At 36.4% G+C, this 17747-nt stretch overlaps 5 protein-coding genes across 9 annotated transcripts in view; 1 reads left to right on the plus strand and 4 right to left on the minus strand.

Annotated features, from left to right (window-relative positions):
* LOC114159116 (exostosin-1) overlaps positions 1-17747 on the plus strand; it is a 221269-nt gene that overhangs the window by 106853 nt on the left and 96669 nt on the right. The window lies entirely within an intron of this gene.
* Positions 476-3082, minus strand: LOC114159137 (moronecidin-like). 2 transcript variants are annotated; one of them, XM_028041255.1, is made up of 4 exons: positions 2990-3082; positions 2781-2919; positions 1751-1787; positions 476-1466 (listed from the first exon to the last, which is right to left on the minus strand). In XM_028041255.1, exons 2-4 carry the CDS (start codon positions 2908-2910, stop codon positions 1406-1408), a joined length of 228 nt encoding a protein of 75 aa, XP_027897056.1. In that variant the 5' UTR covers positions 2911-2919; positions 2990-3082; the 3' UTR covers positions 476-1405. The 2 variants fall into 2 exon arrangements, with proteins under 2 accessions (XP_027897056.1, XP_027897055.1); XM_028041254.1 differs by having other exon boundaries at positions 2781-2911; positions 2990-3062.
* On the minus strand, positions 3646-5012 carry LOC114159139 (dicentracin-like). Its single transcript, XM_028041256.1, has 4 exons — positions 4936-5012; positions 4741-4871; positions 4594-4630; positions 3646-3819 (listed from the first exon to the last, which is right to left on the minus strand). The coding sequence occupies exons 2-4, from the start codon at positions 4868-4870 to the stop codon at positions 3759-3761; spliced, it is 228 nt and encodes a 75-aa protein (XP_027897057.1). The 5' UTR covers position 4871; positions 4936-5012; the 3' UTR covers positions 3646-3758.
* LOC114159135 (protein PF14_0175-like) lies at positions 9561-10639 on the minus strand. Its single transcript, XM_028041251.1, has 3 exons — positions 10562-10639; positions 10353-10472; positions 9561-10167 (listed from the first exon to the last, which is right to left on the minus strand). The coding sequence occupies exons 2-3, from the start codon at positions 10469-10471 to the stop codon at positions 9801-9803; spliced, it is 486 nt and encodes a 161-aa protein (XP_027897052.1). The 5' UTR covers position 10472; positions 10562-10639; the 3' UTR covers positions 9561-9800.
* On the minus strand, positions 16185-17477 carry LOC114159134 (uncharacterized protein DDB_G0285291-like). Of its 2 annotated transcripts, none has more exons than XM_028041249.1 (3): positions 17344-17477; positions 16873-16980; positions 16185-16744 (listed from the first exon to the last, which is right to left on the minus strand). In XM_028041249.1, the coding sequence occupies exons 2-3, from the start codon at positions 16974-16976 to the stop codon at positions 16333-16335; spliced, it is 516 nt and encodes a 171-aa protein (XP_027897050.1). In that variant the 5' UTR covers positions 16977-16980; positions 17344-17477; the 3' UTR covers positions 16185-16332. The 2 variants fall into 2 exon arrangements, with proteins under 2 accessions (XP_027897050.1, XP_027897051.1); XM_028041250.1 differs by having other exon boundaries at positions 16873-16976; positions 17344-17453.

The following is a 17747-nucleotide window of genomic DNA, read 5'->3' on the forward strand; positions in this document are numbered from 1 at the left end:
AAAGGACCACATCGTCTGCGAAAAGCAGAGATGAGATCCTGAGGCCACCAAATCGGATCCCCTCAACACCTTGGCTGCGCCTAGAAATTCTGTCCATGAAAGTGATGAACAGAATCGGTGACAAAGGGCAGCCCTGGCGGAGTCCAACTCTCACCGGAAACGAGCCCGACTTACTGCCGGCAATGCGGACCAGACTCTGACACCGGTCATACAGGGACCTGACAGCCCGTATCAAAGGGCCCGGTACCCCATACTCCCGGAGAACCCCCCACAGGGCTCCCCGAGGGACACGGTCGAACGCCTTCTCCAAGTCCACAAAACACATGTAGACTGGTTGGGCGAACTCCCATGCACCCTCCAGGACCCTGCTGAGGGTGTAGAGCTGGTCCAGTGTTTTATTTACATTAGAAACTCCAGGATATTTAATTCCTACAAAAAAAACTTGAGATGAAAAAATTTAATTCAGCCTTGAAAATAAGAAAATAGGTGTAAGCAGTTTATTGAAAAATACAGAATAGCAAGCTGCTTTACCAGACCGAGCTGATGAGGCTGTTTGATAAACAAACACATCATAAAGGAAAACATTTAATGTTGGGTTGGGATTTCAACCATTTTTTTAGCCCAAGTTGCCATTGTTGGGAAGGTTTTGTTGTTGTTTTATTTTCTGTGTAATAACATTTCTATTCTGCAGTTTCTGGTTGTAAATCTATTTATTGTTTTTGTGAAAAATAACTACTTGATTCTTAAAGAAACAACATTATGTAACTTTTACTTTTTGACATTTATATCATAGCATAATGTTCTTTCCTCATCAGACACAGAGTGTTGCCTTGATTATCTTATGTATGTTTGAGAAATCCTTGGATCTCCATGGCAACCATTCAGCCACACAAAATGCCTGGGTGGACCTAGCCCCACCTTCACGGCATAGCTCCGCCCCTGGGCTGCAGTTTCTTCTGCCTCACAGAGCAGCTCCTTCAGACTAGCCAGCAGCAATTAGCAAACACCTGGTGGAGCTGAGAATCAGCTGAGCTCATTACAGGAGCTGCTTCTCAGAGCAACGCTGAATTATTTTAGGCTCAAGCAAAAACAAAAAGGTAAATTATTATGAGCTCAGAAATTCTGCACTCAGCAAAACTAAAGACAAAAAAAGTCTTTACATTGAAGCAAACGTTGAATCCTTTCATCATATCTTCAGGTCGTCCATGTTGACCCTGCTTCTAATTTGGTGGCGGATTTGACGGCCCTTCATTCTCCTGATTGAAGGGTCGTCTAACAGAAAATCTAACAGGTTTTTGACATTTTTGTCTATTCACTCTTTATTTTTCTTTATAATAGTAAAAGCGGAAAAGCTAAATGCTCCGTCTTGAGATCCAACTATCGTATTCTGACGTCTGGCGAATCTTCAGGTGTAGCGACGGCGTCCGGGTTCGTCTTCTGGCTCGTTCTGATATTTCTGTCTATATCTAGACAAAGAGAAAACTAAATATTAGATCCTAAAATTTAATTTATTGCGACAGTGTTTTAATTTCCTTCTGGTGTCTAGATAGAAAAGTGAATAAAAATTTAGCCTGAGGTAATTACAAAAATGTCAGCATAATGAAACAAAAATACTAATGAAACTAAAACTAAAAACATGCGCTTTTACTGTTTTGTTGAAGCAATATGCATCACATCAAATGAAGCTTAAAGGCCCAAAAAACCATTTAGGACTCAGATTGGGGATAAACATGCGGTGCTAGTTCCTTACCTTTCCATCTTTTTCAGTCTGCGCTGCTGTCTGTACTCTAAACACAGAGACAAAAGATTAAAACAACACATAAATCTGTTCAGAAAAAATAAAAATAATCCTACAGAAGATATGATTGCAGTTGGTGATTGCTAAATGCACTGTAAAAACAAAATTTACCAAATTGCTAGAATTTCTGTTTCAAATATCTCAGTAGACTTGAAATAAGACAAAACTAACTTACAAGTAACTTCTCAGACTACTGAGAAGCTGTAAGCTTCATAATCAACTCAATAATTGCTTAATATTGCTGTAGTTCTGGTTCCACTGGTAGATTATTTCACTTATAACACAGAAACTCGGACCTGAACCTTCAGAGTCACATAAAGACGGTTACAAAGTCAGCCTTCTATCCCCTAAACAACATAATATATAAATCATTGAGCGGCTTTGCACAAAAACACATTAAAGGGTTCCTGTTGTCATAGCAACCTTCCAGACCTCTCAGGTCTTCTGGTTCTGGTCTCCTCTGAAGAACCAGAACCAAACATGGAGAATCAGCTTTCAGCTTCTATGCACCACAAATCTGGAACAAACTTCCAGAAAACTGCGAAACAGCCGAAACACTGAGTTAATTTTGATCTAGACTAAAAACCTTTTGACTCATAAAATCTGGAAAATTGATCAGCATATCTGATGTGGATTGGTGATTTTGATGTTTGTCACTGGTTGTTGATGTAAATCTCTTTGCCTTGTTGCTGAAATGTGCGACACAAATAAACTTTATTGATTTGTCAAAAAGCAGATATGCTACCAATCTTTTTTTTACTGACATTTGCTCAAGTTTACAAAAGGCTATAAACTTTAAATGGATTATTACGGTGTATATTTTTTAGCAGCAATAGAAATCATTTCATTCCTGTTTTTAAAACACATTTGGTTTAAATCTGTGTAAATACCATGAAGTTGTATTTAAACTAATTATTTGTTATTGAAATCATGAACTGGCCACATGAACCTTGAAACTTTGGTGTTTCTAAACATGATTTACCTCTCAAACGGTCCCTGGCGCCTCTGAACGTAGCTTTTATTCCTCCCCAAAGCGACTTAAAGAAACATTCCCCCGGTTCGGCCATCAGGACCACCAGAGACAGAACGAGGAACAGCATAACGAACTTCATCCTGCAAAACTGAAACATGTCATGTTTCAACCAAACTAATAACATATAAAAATAATACATATAAATAAATCTATTTTACCTGTCAGCAGGCCCAGACGGTGTCAGAGGTTCTGGATAAAGAGGGAAGTGAACTGTGTGGATTTGTCTCATTTTGTCTCATTATATACTTGTCTGTCCTGTGGGCTGGACTGAAGTTTCTCAATCTTATTGTTGCATTTCTACCTTTTGCAATCATTGTTCCGTGATTCAGCTTTTGCTTCGTCATATCAAGGTGTCCAGCTTTCGCCTTTAGAACTGGATTATTGTGCAATCTGCTTATATAAATGAACAATTAATTGTAATTTGTTCTATAAAATATTGTTGGTGTGGTGACCTGATTGGGTGAATCTGCAGTATGTCACTTTTATTAAAATAAACGTTTATACCAAATAAAGAATTTATTTATTTGCCATTGTGACGTTTGAGGCATTAATATTGTAAATGTGGTTCAACATAATTCACATCTCTATTTGAAATCTATAAGATCTGTGTTTGCACATTAATTAGATGTAAATCCCAAACAGGAAGAGGTCAGTTATGCATCATAACTGATGTGTTTGTAAATATATATGAATCTGAACAACCACACAGTAGATTATCTGAATTAAAAGTTTAATCAAAGAAAGTTTGCAGCATCAGATGGTTTTGATTAGCAGAAAGAATAATGAAGGGTCGTCTAACAGAAAATCTAACAAGTTTTTGACATTTTTGTCTATTCACTCTTTATTTTTCTTTATAATAGTAAAAGCGGAAAAGCTAAATGTTCCGTCTTGAGATCCAATTATCGTATTCTGACGTCTGGCGAATCTTCAGGTGTAGCGACGGCGTCCGGGTTCGTCTTCTGGCTCGTTCTGATATTTCTGTCTATATCTGGACAAAGAAGAAACTAAATATTAGATCCGAAAATTTAATTTATTGCAACAATCAGTGTTTTAATATCAAAAAACTGAAATCTGGTCATTTGACATTAAATTTGAAACAAATATATGGTATTATAAATTTTGTTAGTTTTTGTGTACAGAAATGTACAACGGTGTATTCGGGCTTTCACAGTAAAAAAAAAAAAAAAAAAAAGAAATTTCCACCAAAAACTCAGAAATGTTTAGATTTATCTCAGAAATGTAATTAAAAAATTTTTTTTAATTCTGAGCTCCAAAAATTAAAATCTGCAAGAATTTTCAACATTTTTCAAAAGTAAAAAAATTCAACTTTTAAAACTTAGAAATTTCTGTTTTTTTCTGTACAATTTTGGAGATTGAGCTCAAACTTTGAGTTTTTTCTGGTAAATTTTCAACATTTTGAACTTTTCAAGTTTTCTCTAGAAAATGTCTGAGATTGATATCAAAATTTCTGTGTTTTGTAGCAAATTTATAAATTGAAAATTTCCCAGTTTTTTTAATATAATTTTTTTTTTATTTTAAAATGTGAGTGTTTTGGTGGAAATGTTCTCCTCCTTTCTCTCTCTCTCTCTCCAGTGGCCCTAATACGTTGCCGTGGGAACGTTGCGGCAGACGGGCCGATAAATTTTTTTGTGTCTGAACTCTTTTTCAGAAATAGGGTTTTGTTTTTTCAGAGCTACATGAACTTTGAACTTAAATAAATCAGAATTAACTGGAATTTTGAACTAATTCTCGTTGAGCTTACCTTTCTGCTTTCTCCAATCTCCGCTGCTGTCTGTACTCTAAAACCAGGGAAGGGAAAAAAGTTACTCAGAGTTGGAAACTGGTGATAAATTAAAACAAGATAAAATCCTGTTAACTTTTTCTAAGTAATTAACATTTTGTGGCTAACCTCTGAATCCTTGTCTGGCTCCTTTAAACATGGACTTGCCCGCTTTCCAAATAGAGCGTATTAATCCCTCTCCAGGTTCGGCCATCAGGACGACCAGAGAAAGCACGAGGAAGATCATAACACACTTCATCCTGCAAGAAGAAGCACAAATTGAATAATTTAAACCCAATAAAAACCCATAAACAATATAATTACCTCTCAGCAAGTTGAGTTAAAACCAAACAGATCTGAATCTGACGTGAATTCTTTCGCCTTAAATGCTGGTCTGTTGTGATGGGTTGGACTGTTTCTCAATCTTAATGTTGCATTTGCTTCTATTGCAACCCTTCAGTGTTTCAGTCGTTCACCAAACATTGAGAAAGTGGTCGTACAAGATCCAGCTTCCATGTTTGACGAGGAAGACGCTTCTTATCGCCTCGGATCAGAAGCGCCAAACATGAGAACGATCACATCAAACGCCTGCAGACGTGTCGCATCTGAACCACAAACCTGAACTTGATGATGGAACAAAGTGATGCGTGGGATAAAAATGATTCACGGCTTTTTGTTGGAAAATAAAAATACAAAAAAGGTTTTTATGCATTTGATTGCAGCAAATACTAAATACTTTGAAGAGCTCAATTTTATTGCAGATGTTGGTGAAGTAGAACATCTCCCTACACTGCAAAAACACAAAATCTTACCAAGAATTTAGTACAAATGTCCTACAGGTAGTTAACATGAAATGAGACAAAACTAATTTACAGCCAACTTTTCAGCAAGATGCAGTAGTTTAAAGTCAATAATCCCTTTATATTAATGAAAAAGTACTTTTGTCATTGCTAGATTATTTCACCTATAAAAGAATATTTTTTCCTGTTTTATGAGTTAATCTGAATCTAGTCATTTTTAATCAATATTAACTTAAAACAAACTTGCTGAAAAGTTACTTATGAGTTAATTTTGTCTTATTTCAAAGTCACTAAGATATTTACACTAAAAAACTAGACAAAGAATCTTGGTAAGATTTTGTTTTGTAGCCACCGCACGCTCGTAGATTATTAGCATCCAAAGCTAGATTACTGCACGCTGCACAGGAGCCGCTGGAGAACTGGTTTTAGGGATTTTAGGGATCATTCATACCAGCCTGTTCAGTCCCCTTTAACTGAACTCTAGTCCGGTTTGTTTGGAGAAGTGTGAATGCACAATCGAACTCTGATCCGCCTGAAAACCTCAGTCTTGGTTCGGTTGAAGTGAACTCTGATGCGGTTAGGATGGAGTGTGAATGCAAGCGGACTGGACTCCGCTCCAAAAGCAGGAAGCTAACTACAGTGCTTTGTGGGTTAGCGCAGGTGTTATTCCAGCTGCCATGACAACGGGTCTGCTTGTAGAGTAAGGCCCATACAGAGAGCGAGGAAGAGCAGAATATAAACGGTTTAAAGTTGTTCTTCACCTTTAAACCTTCAATAAACGACAGAAACTGAACTATTTTTTTTCAGAATATGGCGACATTCATAACAGTCATCACACAGGATGAAATATTTTATGAAGTGTAGGAGCCCTGGTCTGTTAAAGTTGAACAAACTAATGCACTAAAATCGACTAATTTACAAAGTAAGAAGTTACTGACATCGGACCAGTTTTTTCAGTAACGAGTAATCTAACGCTTTGCCTTTTCAATTCAAGTAATCAGATTAAAGTTACTTATCCAAATCACTGTATATTACTATTTTCTTTTGTAATTAAATTTTATTTCCACTGTGCGTGTTAGGGAGTGACCGCCATTTCAGAAATAAAACAGAGGAAAGAAGGAGATGTACATTTTGTTGCTGAAAAATCTGGAATTGTTTTTATTTACCAAGTCCAATTATTCTAAGCAGCTTTGGGCTTGTTTGTTTTTTTGTTTTTTTTTCTAAAGCCGCTTGCAGAATTAATGAATCACAGTTTGCACTTTTTGGGGCTTGTTTTTAAACGTGAAGTTACTTATTTGGGTTTGGAAATGAGCAGAGACATAATCGGCCCCAGAATTTGTCTGACATCCAGGTAGTTTTAGTCGGACTCTCCCTGTCCATCATTTCCTTGATGATCCGTCCCGCTGTGTCTTTGTTAACGGCAAGTTAATATAAACATATTTATATTTGCTGTGAATGACGTCAAGCTTCGCGTTGCACTGCAGTTTTCACTTCTTTTTTATTTTTGTTAATTAAAAGCCTCATAAATCTTTTGCGATTAATAGATGTGTATCTTCTAAGTCATAAACCTTTGAGTTATCACAAAAATACAACATTAGTACATTCAGCATCATACAGCACTGATGTACTTAAATTTCCAGAAATTAATGTTTGGTAGCAGCTGAAATTCTTAAATCAGCACAAAAAAGTCAAAAATCAACTTTAAAAAAAACATAATTTAAGATGCTTGTTGTTCTGTATTCATGCTGTTGCACTCGGAAAGCGAATCTGTTGCAACAGACTTTCAGGTCCAGTCATTCTCAGTCATCGTTGCATCGTTTCTTCTTCCACTCACGTAACTCTTCACTTGCACAAGTGTGGAAATGTTTGAATTTCATTCTTTTATTAAACAGTAAACACTAATATGTAACTGAGCAAATATTGGCCTTTTCATAAAACCGATCCATTAACTCCCAATAAAAAAAATGAAAGTCCTGTTGCAGGAAATAAATGACAAAAATCTGATATATTCTTTGAGCTCAAACACTAGGAGAAAACACTGAAAAACAAAACTATAGAAACCTTATTTCTTTCAAATTTAACATAAAAATCCCTCCACTGCTCAACATGAACCAAACTCCATCAGATACTGAATACAAGAAAAAAACACACATAAAAACATCACTGATCATTCTTCTCTATCTGGTTACAATCCCACCTTAAATTGTCCTGAGATTAATTGTTTCTGCAGTTTTAAACATCTTTCTTTCTGGAAAAATGTAAACAGCTAACAAATATCTTTTCTTTTTTAGAAAAAAAAGTCTTTATCTCGGTGTAAATGTCAGTAAATTTGGTCCAAATAAAAATATCAGCTTAGTAAACAAACTAATCCTTATTATTTATTATTTGAGACATTTAATGGCCAATAGTTATGTGTTAAAATTCTGCAGAATCCCTCTTTGGGTTATCACATCATGATAAAAATAAATAATTTAGGATTTCATGCCATGTAGGTCATTAATTTTTTACTTTATTTAAATATTTTCTGTATGTATTGATGCTCCAGAATCATCCATGGCTTTTAGGTCAGTTCTGGTTTGGATTGTGACGTTAATTTAATCACCAAATTGTAAAATTTATGTAGCTGAAATGTCCAGTTCTAAAAATAAAATCTAACTGCTTTTTAAAGTTTTACACTTTTTGAAGAGTGAAAACAAGAAAAAGAATAATCCTTCATTCTTTTTCCCCTTAAAGACTTTTCTGTGATATTTATTCTTTACAGTTTTATTTTGAAAGCTTTTGGGCTGCACCGGATTTTATTTAGGGGTATCGAAGTAAAACGTGATAAATGCAAATTGATCTACATAAACTTACTATTAAACTCTGAGGTTGTAAAACTTTGCATGTTTTCTATTAATGAGACAAATTTAGCTAAAATCTATATTGTTTTGTGCCGTATCAATTTTTTTGTCATAACTGCTGAAAATCAAATATATAAAATCAGTTTTTGTTAGAAAACAATTTAAAAAGTACAAAAAACAGGTTTGATTTAGTCTTTGTGAATAAGTGGTGAATTCTGCTGCTTTCCCTTCAGTCAAGCTTTGTTTATTTAGTCAGTTTATTTCTTTACAAGTTGGTCTGTGTTTCTAGTCATTGTTTATTCAAAGTTTGTCTTCATGTGAGAAAGGGCAGACACAAAAGAACGAGTTCAACCACAAAACCGAAGTTTCTTCTCGCACCTTGTTCTTCTGACTTCCCTAAAAGTTTGAGTTCAGCCCGGAGGCTCAGCCACTTCTTGGCTGAAGACGTTCATCACTTGAAATAAAGTTAAAACAGTTTAACAAGCATTGTATTCAACACTCTGCCTTATCACTACTTATCAAGTATTTCTAATATCTTAATACACTTTAAATAAAACAAAACTAACGTACAAATTTAGGAGCTTGACTTAAGTCAACAATTCCTTCATATTGTTGAAAAAGTTCTAGTTCAATTGTCAGATTATAACAAATTATTTTCCATATGTTATTAGTGAAAGAATCTGCCAGTGGCACTGCAGTTGAGTTGCTAGGCGACAGGCTGGGCTTGGGTGGCGTTGCTAGGTAACGGTGCCAGTGGAAGTAAAACCTTTTCATTAGTATTAAGGAATTGTTGACTTAAAACAAGCTCTAATATTCTTGCTGAAAGTTTATTTATTTATTTATTTACCCTCCAGGGTCTTCTGTGGCTCTAGTGTCCCTTATATGACAGCAGGCTGACAGGAAACGAGAGGAGGGAAGACATGCGGCAAATATCGTCAGGTCCGGAAGTCGAACCCGCGACGGCCGGGTCAAGGACTCAAGGCCTCCAAATACGGGTCGCGCTAACCGCTACGCCACCACGGCACGCCCCTAATACATCATTTTTAGGGCTGATTACATCATTTTTCACAGATGATTAGCTGTCTAGCCCCCTGAAAGTTTACTTTTAATCATTTTAAATGTATGAATACATTTGCAGTAAAATCTAGATGAAAAAAATACTTGGTGTGTTTTTGCAGTGAAGACCTTCTTAGCATTCACCCATGTGTCCAACACTTGGCGTGTAATCTTATCTGAATTTCAGATATTGCCAGTTGAACATTAGTCGTGTATTCTTATTTCTTTTTATAAAATTTTGAAACTGTGCATCAAGAGTTTGAGAAAATTATTTTATTTGCATTTCACTTTTGACAAAACTCTCTGCAGGTTTACATACAATGCGGTAGGAGTTGCCTGTAAAGCTTCATTGGTTTATTTTCCACTTTGCAAAAAAAATGTCATAAAACAAAAGCAGAGTATTCAGAAGTGACACAAAATAACAAAGAAGGTTGATACTGGAAAAATGTTTAACAGCAAGAACTGCTTTCATATCTAGAGTATCCTGTTGTATCTAATCAAAGCGACGGCGTGCGGATTGGTAGGAACGTTTGTCCAACTGCTGCTTGTCCAGATCTTCTTGGTCCAGTTGATCCTGGTCCAGATCTTCTTGGTCCAGTTGATCCTTGTCCAGATCTTCTTGGTCCAGTTGATCCTGGTCCAGTTGATCTTGGTCCAGTTGATCCTGGTCCAGTTGATCTTGGTTCAGTTGATCTTGGTCCAGTTGATCCTGGTCCAGTTGATCTTGGTTCAGTTGATCCTGGTCCAGTTGTTGCCGGTTCAGTTGATCCTGGTCCAGTTGTTGCTGGTTCAGTTGATTCTGGTCCAGTTGCTGTTGGTCTGCTTGTTCTTCTGCAACTTTTCCTTTCCTATGAATCGTGCTGGTAGGAGAAAAATCAAGTTCAGTTCAATGTAACAAAATAGCTGACAACAAAACATTTGACTTATTTAAAAGAACCGATGCTAAATGTTTTTATTTTATTTAAATGAACCAAATTTTTGAAAGTAAACTAATAATGCTAGATCATTTCATCCACTCTGACTTATTATATCAACTTATTTTTACCGGTGAATGTGATGAGCTGCCTCACTGATTCCTTTTATGATCCATCCAAAGATGCACTCTCCTGGCTGAGCCATCAGGACAACCATGGACAGCACGAGAAAAAGCATTGTGCACTTCATCCTGCAAAAAATTAAAAACCATTCATTGGCTATGAAACATATCTTATTAAAATTAGCCTGAGAATGGAGCTGAGAGTATTTGGTTCCTACCTTTCCACTGACTGATCAGATGCTGTTTGCTGTGTGAGAAGATGATGCAGCTGATGATGCAGATGGTGCAGCCTTCCTGGTAGAAAGCTGCACTCCTATATATGCACATAAATGAGGAAATTAAAATATTGTGAAACACTGTGTGATTTTGCACAAAGGGTAACCATGAGATCTGTCATTTGGGCCTCAAAATTTTTTATTGAAGATCATCTTAATCTTTCTTAGTCGTTATTTTACAGTGGCTATTGGTAAGCCACAGAAATCAGTTACAGTGACTTGTGGAGTACCCCAGGGATGCATTCTTGGTCCTTTCTTTATTCATTCATGTCACCCAAACTGTACTGCTTCTAACTACCTGAATGTTATTCAAGCTTGAAGTCCTGGATGGGATAAAAGTTCTGCTGCTACATACGAGTAAAACTTTGGGACTTTTCTGGTTCTAGTGCGTTAGCCACTCGAATAAGTAGCCATCACACCTCACCGGGTATGGAAGTGGGATAAAACAGTGAAAAATTAAACTCTAAACAACAAACAGTTTCAACCTAGCTTTAGCATGAGCTTTTTTAAAAAAAGTATTTATTTATTTTTACACATTTCTTGAAAAGAAGCCAGAAACAAACATTAAATTACAAGTCCATTGAAGAGGAATAGGGACACTGAAAAAATAATAATTCTGACTTTTCTCAAAATTAGGTTTTTTTTTCAGAATTTTGACTTTTGAGAAGATTAACGTCTGATTTCTGAGAAAAACACCAGAATTATGTGATTAAACTCAGAATTTTGACTTTCATTCAAAATTTTCAAATTAGTCAGAATTGTAAAAAAGTCAAAACTTTGATATTAAAGTCAGAATTACGAGATTGAAGTTTTCCATATAAAACATTATCTTCACACTTTTTCACAGGGCTTTGTTTTGACCATTCCTTTAGTCTGCTTCAATTTTGTACTTGTGAATTCAAAATATCTAAAATGAATTTTGCAGCCAATGCAGATGCAACGGGACTTTTGGTGTGAACACACGTTCCTCTCGTGAAGCGACTCGGCTTTAAATTTCATGGGTTTTACTGGTTTGTGTACATTATTTCACAGCTGTGAAGAAAATGATCAAATTAACTCAGTAACTAAGATTAGAAATGAGCGTGTTTTTTTAATCTCCGGTTGGGCTCTCCTGTCTGACTCTGGAGCCACAGAGACTGCGAATGTCAGTCAGACTTATTTTAACACAGGAAGGACAAGTTTTGCATCTCATCTCATGAAATAACTATCTATGCCAAATTGGTTCGAATTAAATTATTCTAAGAGTCGCTGCATCTCCTGTGCACTGCAAAAACACAAAATCTTAATAAATGATTTTTATATATTCAAGTTTACTAACTTACTAGTAACTTTTCAGACAGATATCAGAGCCTGTTTTAAGTCAGTAATTTCTTAATATTGATTTTTAAAAAGTATTATTTCCACTGGAAGATTATTTTAATAATAATATGGGAAGAATGCTGACCTTTTTTATATCAATATTGAATAATTATTGACTCAAAATAAGCTTCTATTTTTGCTGAAAAGTTTATTGTAAATTAGTTCTGTCTTATTTTAAGTGTACTGAGATATTTGCAGAAAAACGTTTGGTGTTTTTGCAGAAGTCCAGTCTGCTCTGTCTCTTTCTCTGTTGAGTCTCCAGTCTGATGTCCAGATGAAACCTAAACTATTTTCATTTCTCAACCACCTTCACTTCTTCTCCCAAGATGGAAATAATATTTTGAAATAATCCTTTTTCTTTCTACATCCACTGTTTGTTCTTGTTCAAGATGAGGCGATTGTTTCCACATAAAGCGGTCCACCATTTCTCTGGACTCGACTTCTTAACCATCGCTGATGGTAAAGAAGTTTTACCAAATGTCCTTGTGCTTGAATCAGTAAGTGTGGACCTGGCAGCTCTTACAGCTTGTGATTACAAATTTACACCAATAAAAAAACACATTTCTGACACTCGTTTATTTTCTTTACATCAGATACAAATTGATATTCTTGTGCAATTTCTATCCTTTTGTTGGTCAAATGACATTTTAACAAGCAGACAAACTGCATATTTGTAGAAAAAGTTTGTCTAGGTTAATAACGTGTGGGGAAAAACTGATTTGAAAGCAGCCTCAGGTTTGGCCTAATTAAATCGACGCTGAGCAAACTTGTCTTTCAGGGAGCGTTTGTCCAGCTGCTCTTTTTGCAGCTGGTCCAACTGCTGCTGATCCAGCTTCTGGTCCATCTGCATCTGGTCCAGTTGATGCTGGTCCGCTAGTTGTTTTGTCTCTTTCCCATGAATTAGGCTGACAGGAAAGAAACAAAGAAACAGAGTAGTTATGTAACTGATAACTCATGTTTTTGTATTAATGATGTTGAGACGTGATGAGAAATCAATTTCAGAAATAATAGCAGCAGAAAAATTTGATATTTTTCTAGAAATTCCATGAATGGTGAGCAATGAGACCAAAGAATCCCTGTCCAGGCTGAGCCAACAGGACAACCCAGGACAGAACCAGAAATGCTGCACTGCACTTCATCCTGCAAGGAAAGAGACAAATATATACATGTAAATATAGATAAAACTATTCAAATAATGGTAATCATTTATTTAAATAATTTACTTTCATAAATTTGTACACTTAATGTGGTGAAACATTCTCAGATAATTTCAGGTCAAATGTTCAGTACTTGGACCTGGAGTGAAAACGCTGCAGTGTCACAGTGGTAGTTATGGGTCGTTGCTCCTCTGTATACAGATCCATCAGTGTTTATTATTATATTGTGAAACTGGTTTGCAATATTGCAAAAGCTGGATGGTGATGATTATGGCATGTGGGCCAGATGGTTGACCATCCAATCTGAGGTTACACCAAAGTTTCACTTTTTTAACCTCAAACTGCAAAAATACAAAACATGACCAAGTAATTTTATCGAGCTTCTGTTGAAAATATCTCAGTGCAGGAAAAGCTAAACTCATTACTCAGACATGCATAACAGGGAAAACTCTGGAGTTTTCTTTGAACACAGGAGCAGACAATTTTAAAGTTTTTTTGTTAATTTGTTTGTTTAGGGTTAGCTTTAATAGAAATAACTAGAAAGAAATAACAGTTTTCATAATTCCACATTTCATGATATTTGTAACTGATATTTCCACTTAGCAAAGGTTCTTTCATTCAGTTTAAGCTCTGAGACGACAAAATGTCTCCACTGAAAACATGACATTCGTTGTGAAATGACAGTTTCCACTACTAAATTATATATTTAATGGATTATTGTCCCTTTCAGCTACAAACATCTGTCAGAAACTTGATCCAACAAAACCACTTTTTAGTTTGTGTCCTTGTGAATGACCTTGGTGAGAAGCAAGATGATGTTTTTTTAATAGTTGTTTTACAGTTTAAAGAAGATGTTTACAGGGAACGAAAAAAAGCAAGCTAGTAACAGAAAAAAATGTTTGGGACAACCCAAAGTTAAACCTGAAGTTTAACTTTAGATACACATAATATTTGCATTATATTTATTTATTTCTTACTTTTCCTGTAGGCGTTGAAAAGCTGCTCTGTAGCCGACAGTCGAGGGTTTCACCAACGTTGGTAACTGATGTGCTGGTGGACTGCTGTCCCTCTATATATATATATCTGTGTGTTTAACTATGAGTTACTCATCATAATATGAAACTGTCTAAAATTTTGCAAAATGGTGTGTAAAGATCCTGATCTGACCCAAAAGTTGCATCAGACACCAAAGGGCATAAAGAACAAACTGGTGAAAAGAATTTAGCAATTCGACAGTTTGTGATGTTTAGGTTTCTGTTTTTACATTCCAAGTTTCTAATCATCCAACTGCTTCAATATAAGACAAAGAAGCTGGAAGATTTACAAAAACATCACCCAGAGAAAAGGGGGTTGAATGTTTTTACACACCACACTTTTCAGTTCTTTTAATAAAAGGTTTTTTGAGTCATGTATACGGGGACATGGAGAAAAAAGAGATCCTGACTTAGTTTCTCAAGATCCCGTGAAATGAAAAATCGGGGTTTTGTTTTTGGGTGGAAAGGCGCGTTTATTACACACACACACACACACACACACACACACACACACACACACACACACCTCTGGAGTGTGTTGTAGTTTAGGAACTAGAGCAGTTCTAGTGAGGTCCAGATGCATAAAACGTGCTGAAATCGCCCTTTATTGAAGTTTTACAAATCACAAACTTTGTTTTAAATATTTTGCTGTTAGAGCAGAATCATCCAGTCTAGGTTTGAAGAGTTTGTGTTTTTCAACTATAGTAGATTAAAGATGCTGAAGGGAGTGAAAAATTTGGTGGAATCTCCCTTTAGTCATTTCCCAATCGGAAACCAACTTCAGCTTTGTGTCTCTTTGCATGATGTCCTCATAGACCGTAGGAAACGATGACAATTGTCCTCCATGTCTCTCATTTAGACTTTACAGAAACTGTATAAAAGCCTTTTCACCCAAAAAGGAACTCGAAACTAAGGCTGCGTTCACACTGCAGCCTGAAGTGACCCAAACCTGAGGTTTTTTTACATAATACGACCTCTGATCTTTTCATGACAGTCTGAACAGCACAAGTCGGATTCTTTTTGACCCAAGCCACTTGGATATCCGATACGTATCCGATCCAAATGTGACCTAACGTCCAGGTCTCATTCATCCAAACTGAGCGTCACTGATACTCCACAAACGTCACTGTTCTGCGTCCTGATGAGTGCAAGTGGGAAGAACAACAACAACCATGACCGACTATGATGAGGAATAAGTTGTTAATATGCTGCTCCGGTCGGACAACATCTTCAAATGTGTAAGCTGTGCTCCACCGTCAGCCTCCATGTTTACTTCCACAAACACTGAGCACTTCTTCTTTTTATGGCTGTTGGTAGGACACTGAGAACACTGACGCTACTGCGCCCTCTACTGCGCATCCGGGACACTTTCGGGTTGTTTGCAGTTCACGCTGGAGTTCACACATACATTTGGAAATTTGAACGACCACAACAAAAAAAATATCTAATTTGGGTCACTTCAGGTTGCAGTGTGAACACAGCAGCCTTAGTCTGGATTGCTTTTTTTTTTGTTTTTCCCATGTCCTGTTTCGGGCTTCGTAATATACCACTTTGTGTTGGTCAAATTATATTCAATTGAAATATACAGTATTTGTTTGTGGTAAATTATGGAATACTTTTGCAAACCACAGTAAAATTATATACACAAGAAAGTGGCTTTTAAACACAGTTGCCACTATGCGTTAACTCAGGTCACACTGGGTAGCCAGTTTAAAGTCTCATTTTAATCACACTTCAGTCCCTTCTTTGAATAGGCCATTCGTTCAGACTTCCTGGTGCTTCAGATCATTTTCTGCTGCATAACCCAAAAACAGTTGAACTTAAAGTTCAACTTTAGTTTTTTGTTGTTGTTGTTTGTCCAATGTCAACATTGTCGATATTTATTTGGGCCAGTAAAATTAAATTCACACCAAATTTTGATATTAACTTGCCATCTAAAAGTTGATAATTAAAAAAAGTCTAAGATTGTCTCTCGTATTAATGACATTAACAAATAGAAATAATACACAAAGCAAATCAGTTTATTCTGCTGCCAAGCCATTTTTTATTTATCAATTGACTGTATCAAAATCAATTCAGCAAAAATCCTTCAGGAAAAGCAAAATGCATGTTTATTTTGTAAACAGGTCGGGCAATTTGACCCAAATTATATTTGGGTCGTTGCCTAATGACGCTGCAAAGCCTTGTGTTGCTGAAATGAACGTTTTTGAATTTGCAGCTGGTCTTTGTCCTGCTGGTCCATCTGCTGCTGGTCCATCTGCTGCTGGTCCAGTTCCTGCTGGTCCAGTTCCTGCTGGTCCAGTTCTTGCTGGTCCAGTTCCTGCTGGTCCAGTTCTTGCTGGTCCAGTTTCTGCTGGTCCAGTTCTTGCTGGTCCAGTTTCTGCTGGTCCACTTTTTGCTGGTCCAGTTTCTGCTGGTCCAGTTCTTGCTGGTCCAGTTTCTGCTGGTCCACTTTTTGCTGGTCCAGTTTCTGCTGGTCCAGTTCTTGCTGGTCCAGTTTCTGCTGGTCCACTTTTTGCTGGTCCAGTTTTTGCTGGTCGGCTTGTTCCGCTTCCTTCTTCTTTCCCCAGATAGTACTAAGAGAAAAATTCAGTAGGAAAGAGCACAGAGATGATTGTTATAAAAGTATATGTGGTATATTTGGCAAATTGAATTTTTTGTTCCCTTTTTTTTAAAGATGTTACTAAGAACTTAAAAATCTTACCAATGTCCCACAATACGTCGCACAAAATGTCTGAAAAATGCTTCTCCAGGTTCAGCCATTAGCACAACCATGGACAGCACCAGGAATACCCCGGCCAACTTCATCTTGCTAGAGGAAAAACTCAGTTGACACATTTATTTTTTTAAGGGTTTAAGGTATTAAAGCTAGCACTCTTGTATACAGATGACTTGTAGAATATTTTAGGTGTAAGAGCTCTTTTGATCGATAACGCTTGTTTTCTTTCTGGTACTGTCCTGCCTGTGCTCATAAATAAAATGAACGTTAAAACGACTTAAGTTTCTGTCCCACACCAACGTTAGTGAGGAATCATTTTTCAGGGCAAAACCATTACATCAATAATATGGTTTTTCTAAAGTTCTTCTGCTCTGAAAGTAATTGGTCGACATAGTTAAACTGTAAGATTTCCCAAAGATACACATAATATTTGCATTATATTTATTTATTTCTCACCTTTCTTGTAGGCGTTGAAAAGCTGCTCTGAAGCCGACAGTCGAGGGTTTCACCAACGTTGGTAACTGATGTGCTGCTGCCCCTCTCTACTTATATATCTGACAATGAGTCTATTATCATATTGTGAAACTATCTAAAATATTACAACAAGGTGGGGAAAGACCTGATGTGGCATGTGGGGCAGACAGTTGGTCGTTTTTATTAAAATATGCAACGAAAAGTTGCATCAGACAGAACTCCTATTTCTTAATATCAAACTGAATTCAGACGGTCTTCTTTTGCAGATATTGGAGGCATTTTAAATTTCCTTATCACACTCATGTTTCTAAACGTCAAAGTGCTTTTAAAATAAGACCTATAACGAAGATTATTTACAAGGATAATAACCGTTTAACTTATATTTT

The sequence above is a fragment of the Xiphophorus couchianus genome, chromosome 15 (genome assembly GCF_001444195.1).
Source record: "Xiphophorus couchianus chromosome 15, X_couchianus-1.0, whole genome shotgun sequence".
Lineage (NCBI taxonomy): Eukaryota > Metazoa > Chordata > Actinopteri > Cyprinodontiformes > Poeciliidae > Xiphophorus > Xiphophorus couchianus.

Excerpts from the sequence above, each read along its gene's own strand:
- LOC114159137 (XM_028041254.1), bottom strand. The coding sequence starts at position 3,060 with ATGAGACAAATCCACACAGTTCACTTCCCTCTTTATCCAGAACCTCTG. Across the intron at positions 2,912-2,989 it reads CCGTCTGGGCCTGCTGACAG|GATGAAGTTCGTTATGCTGT; the intron begins GTAAAATAGATT and ends TCAGTTTTGCAG. Across the intron at positions 1,467-1,750 it reads AGACTGAAAAAGATGGAAAG|ATATAGACAGAAATATCAGA; the intron begins GTAAGGAACTAG and ends CTCTTTGTCTAG.
- LOC114159139 (XM_028041256.1), bottom strand. The coding sequence starts at position 4,870 with ATGAAGTGTGTTATGATCTTCCTCGTGCTTTCTCTGGTCGTCCTGATG. Across the intron at positions 4,631-4,740 it reads AGCCAGACAAGGATTCAGAG|AGTACAGACAGCAGCGGAGA; the intron begins GTTAGCCACAAA and ends CCCTGGTTTTAG. Across the intron at positions 3,820-4,593 it reads AGATTGGAGAAAGCAGAAAG|ATATAGACAGAAATATCAGA; the intron begins GTAAGCTCAACG and ends TTCTTTGTCCAG.
- LOC114159135 (XM_028041251.1), bottom strand. The coding sequence starts at position 10,471 with ATGAAGTGCACAATGCTTTTTCTCGTGCTGTCCATGGTTGTCCTGATG. Across the intron at positions 10,168-10,352 it reads GCAGCTCATCACATTCACCG|CACGATTCATAGGAAAGGAA; the intron begins GTAAAAATAAGT and ends TTCTCCTACCAG.
- LOC114159134 (XM_028041249.1), bottom strand. The coding sequence starts at position 16,976 with ATGAAGTTGGCCGGGGTATTCCTGGTGCTGTCCATGGTTGTGCTAATG. Across the intron at positions 16,745-16,872 it reads CGACGTATTGTGGGACATTG|TACTATCTGGGGAAAGAAGA; the intron begins GTAAGATTTTTA and ends TTTTTCTCTTAG.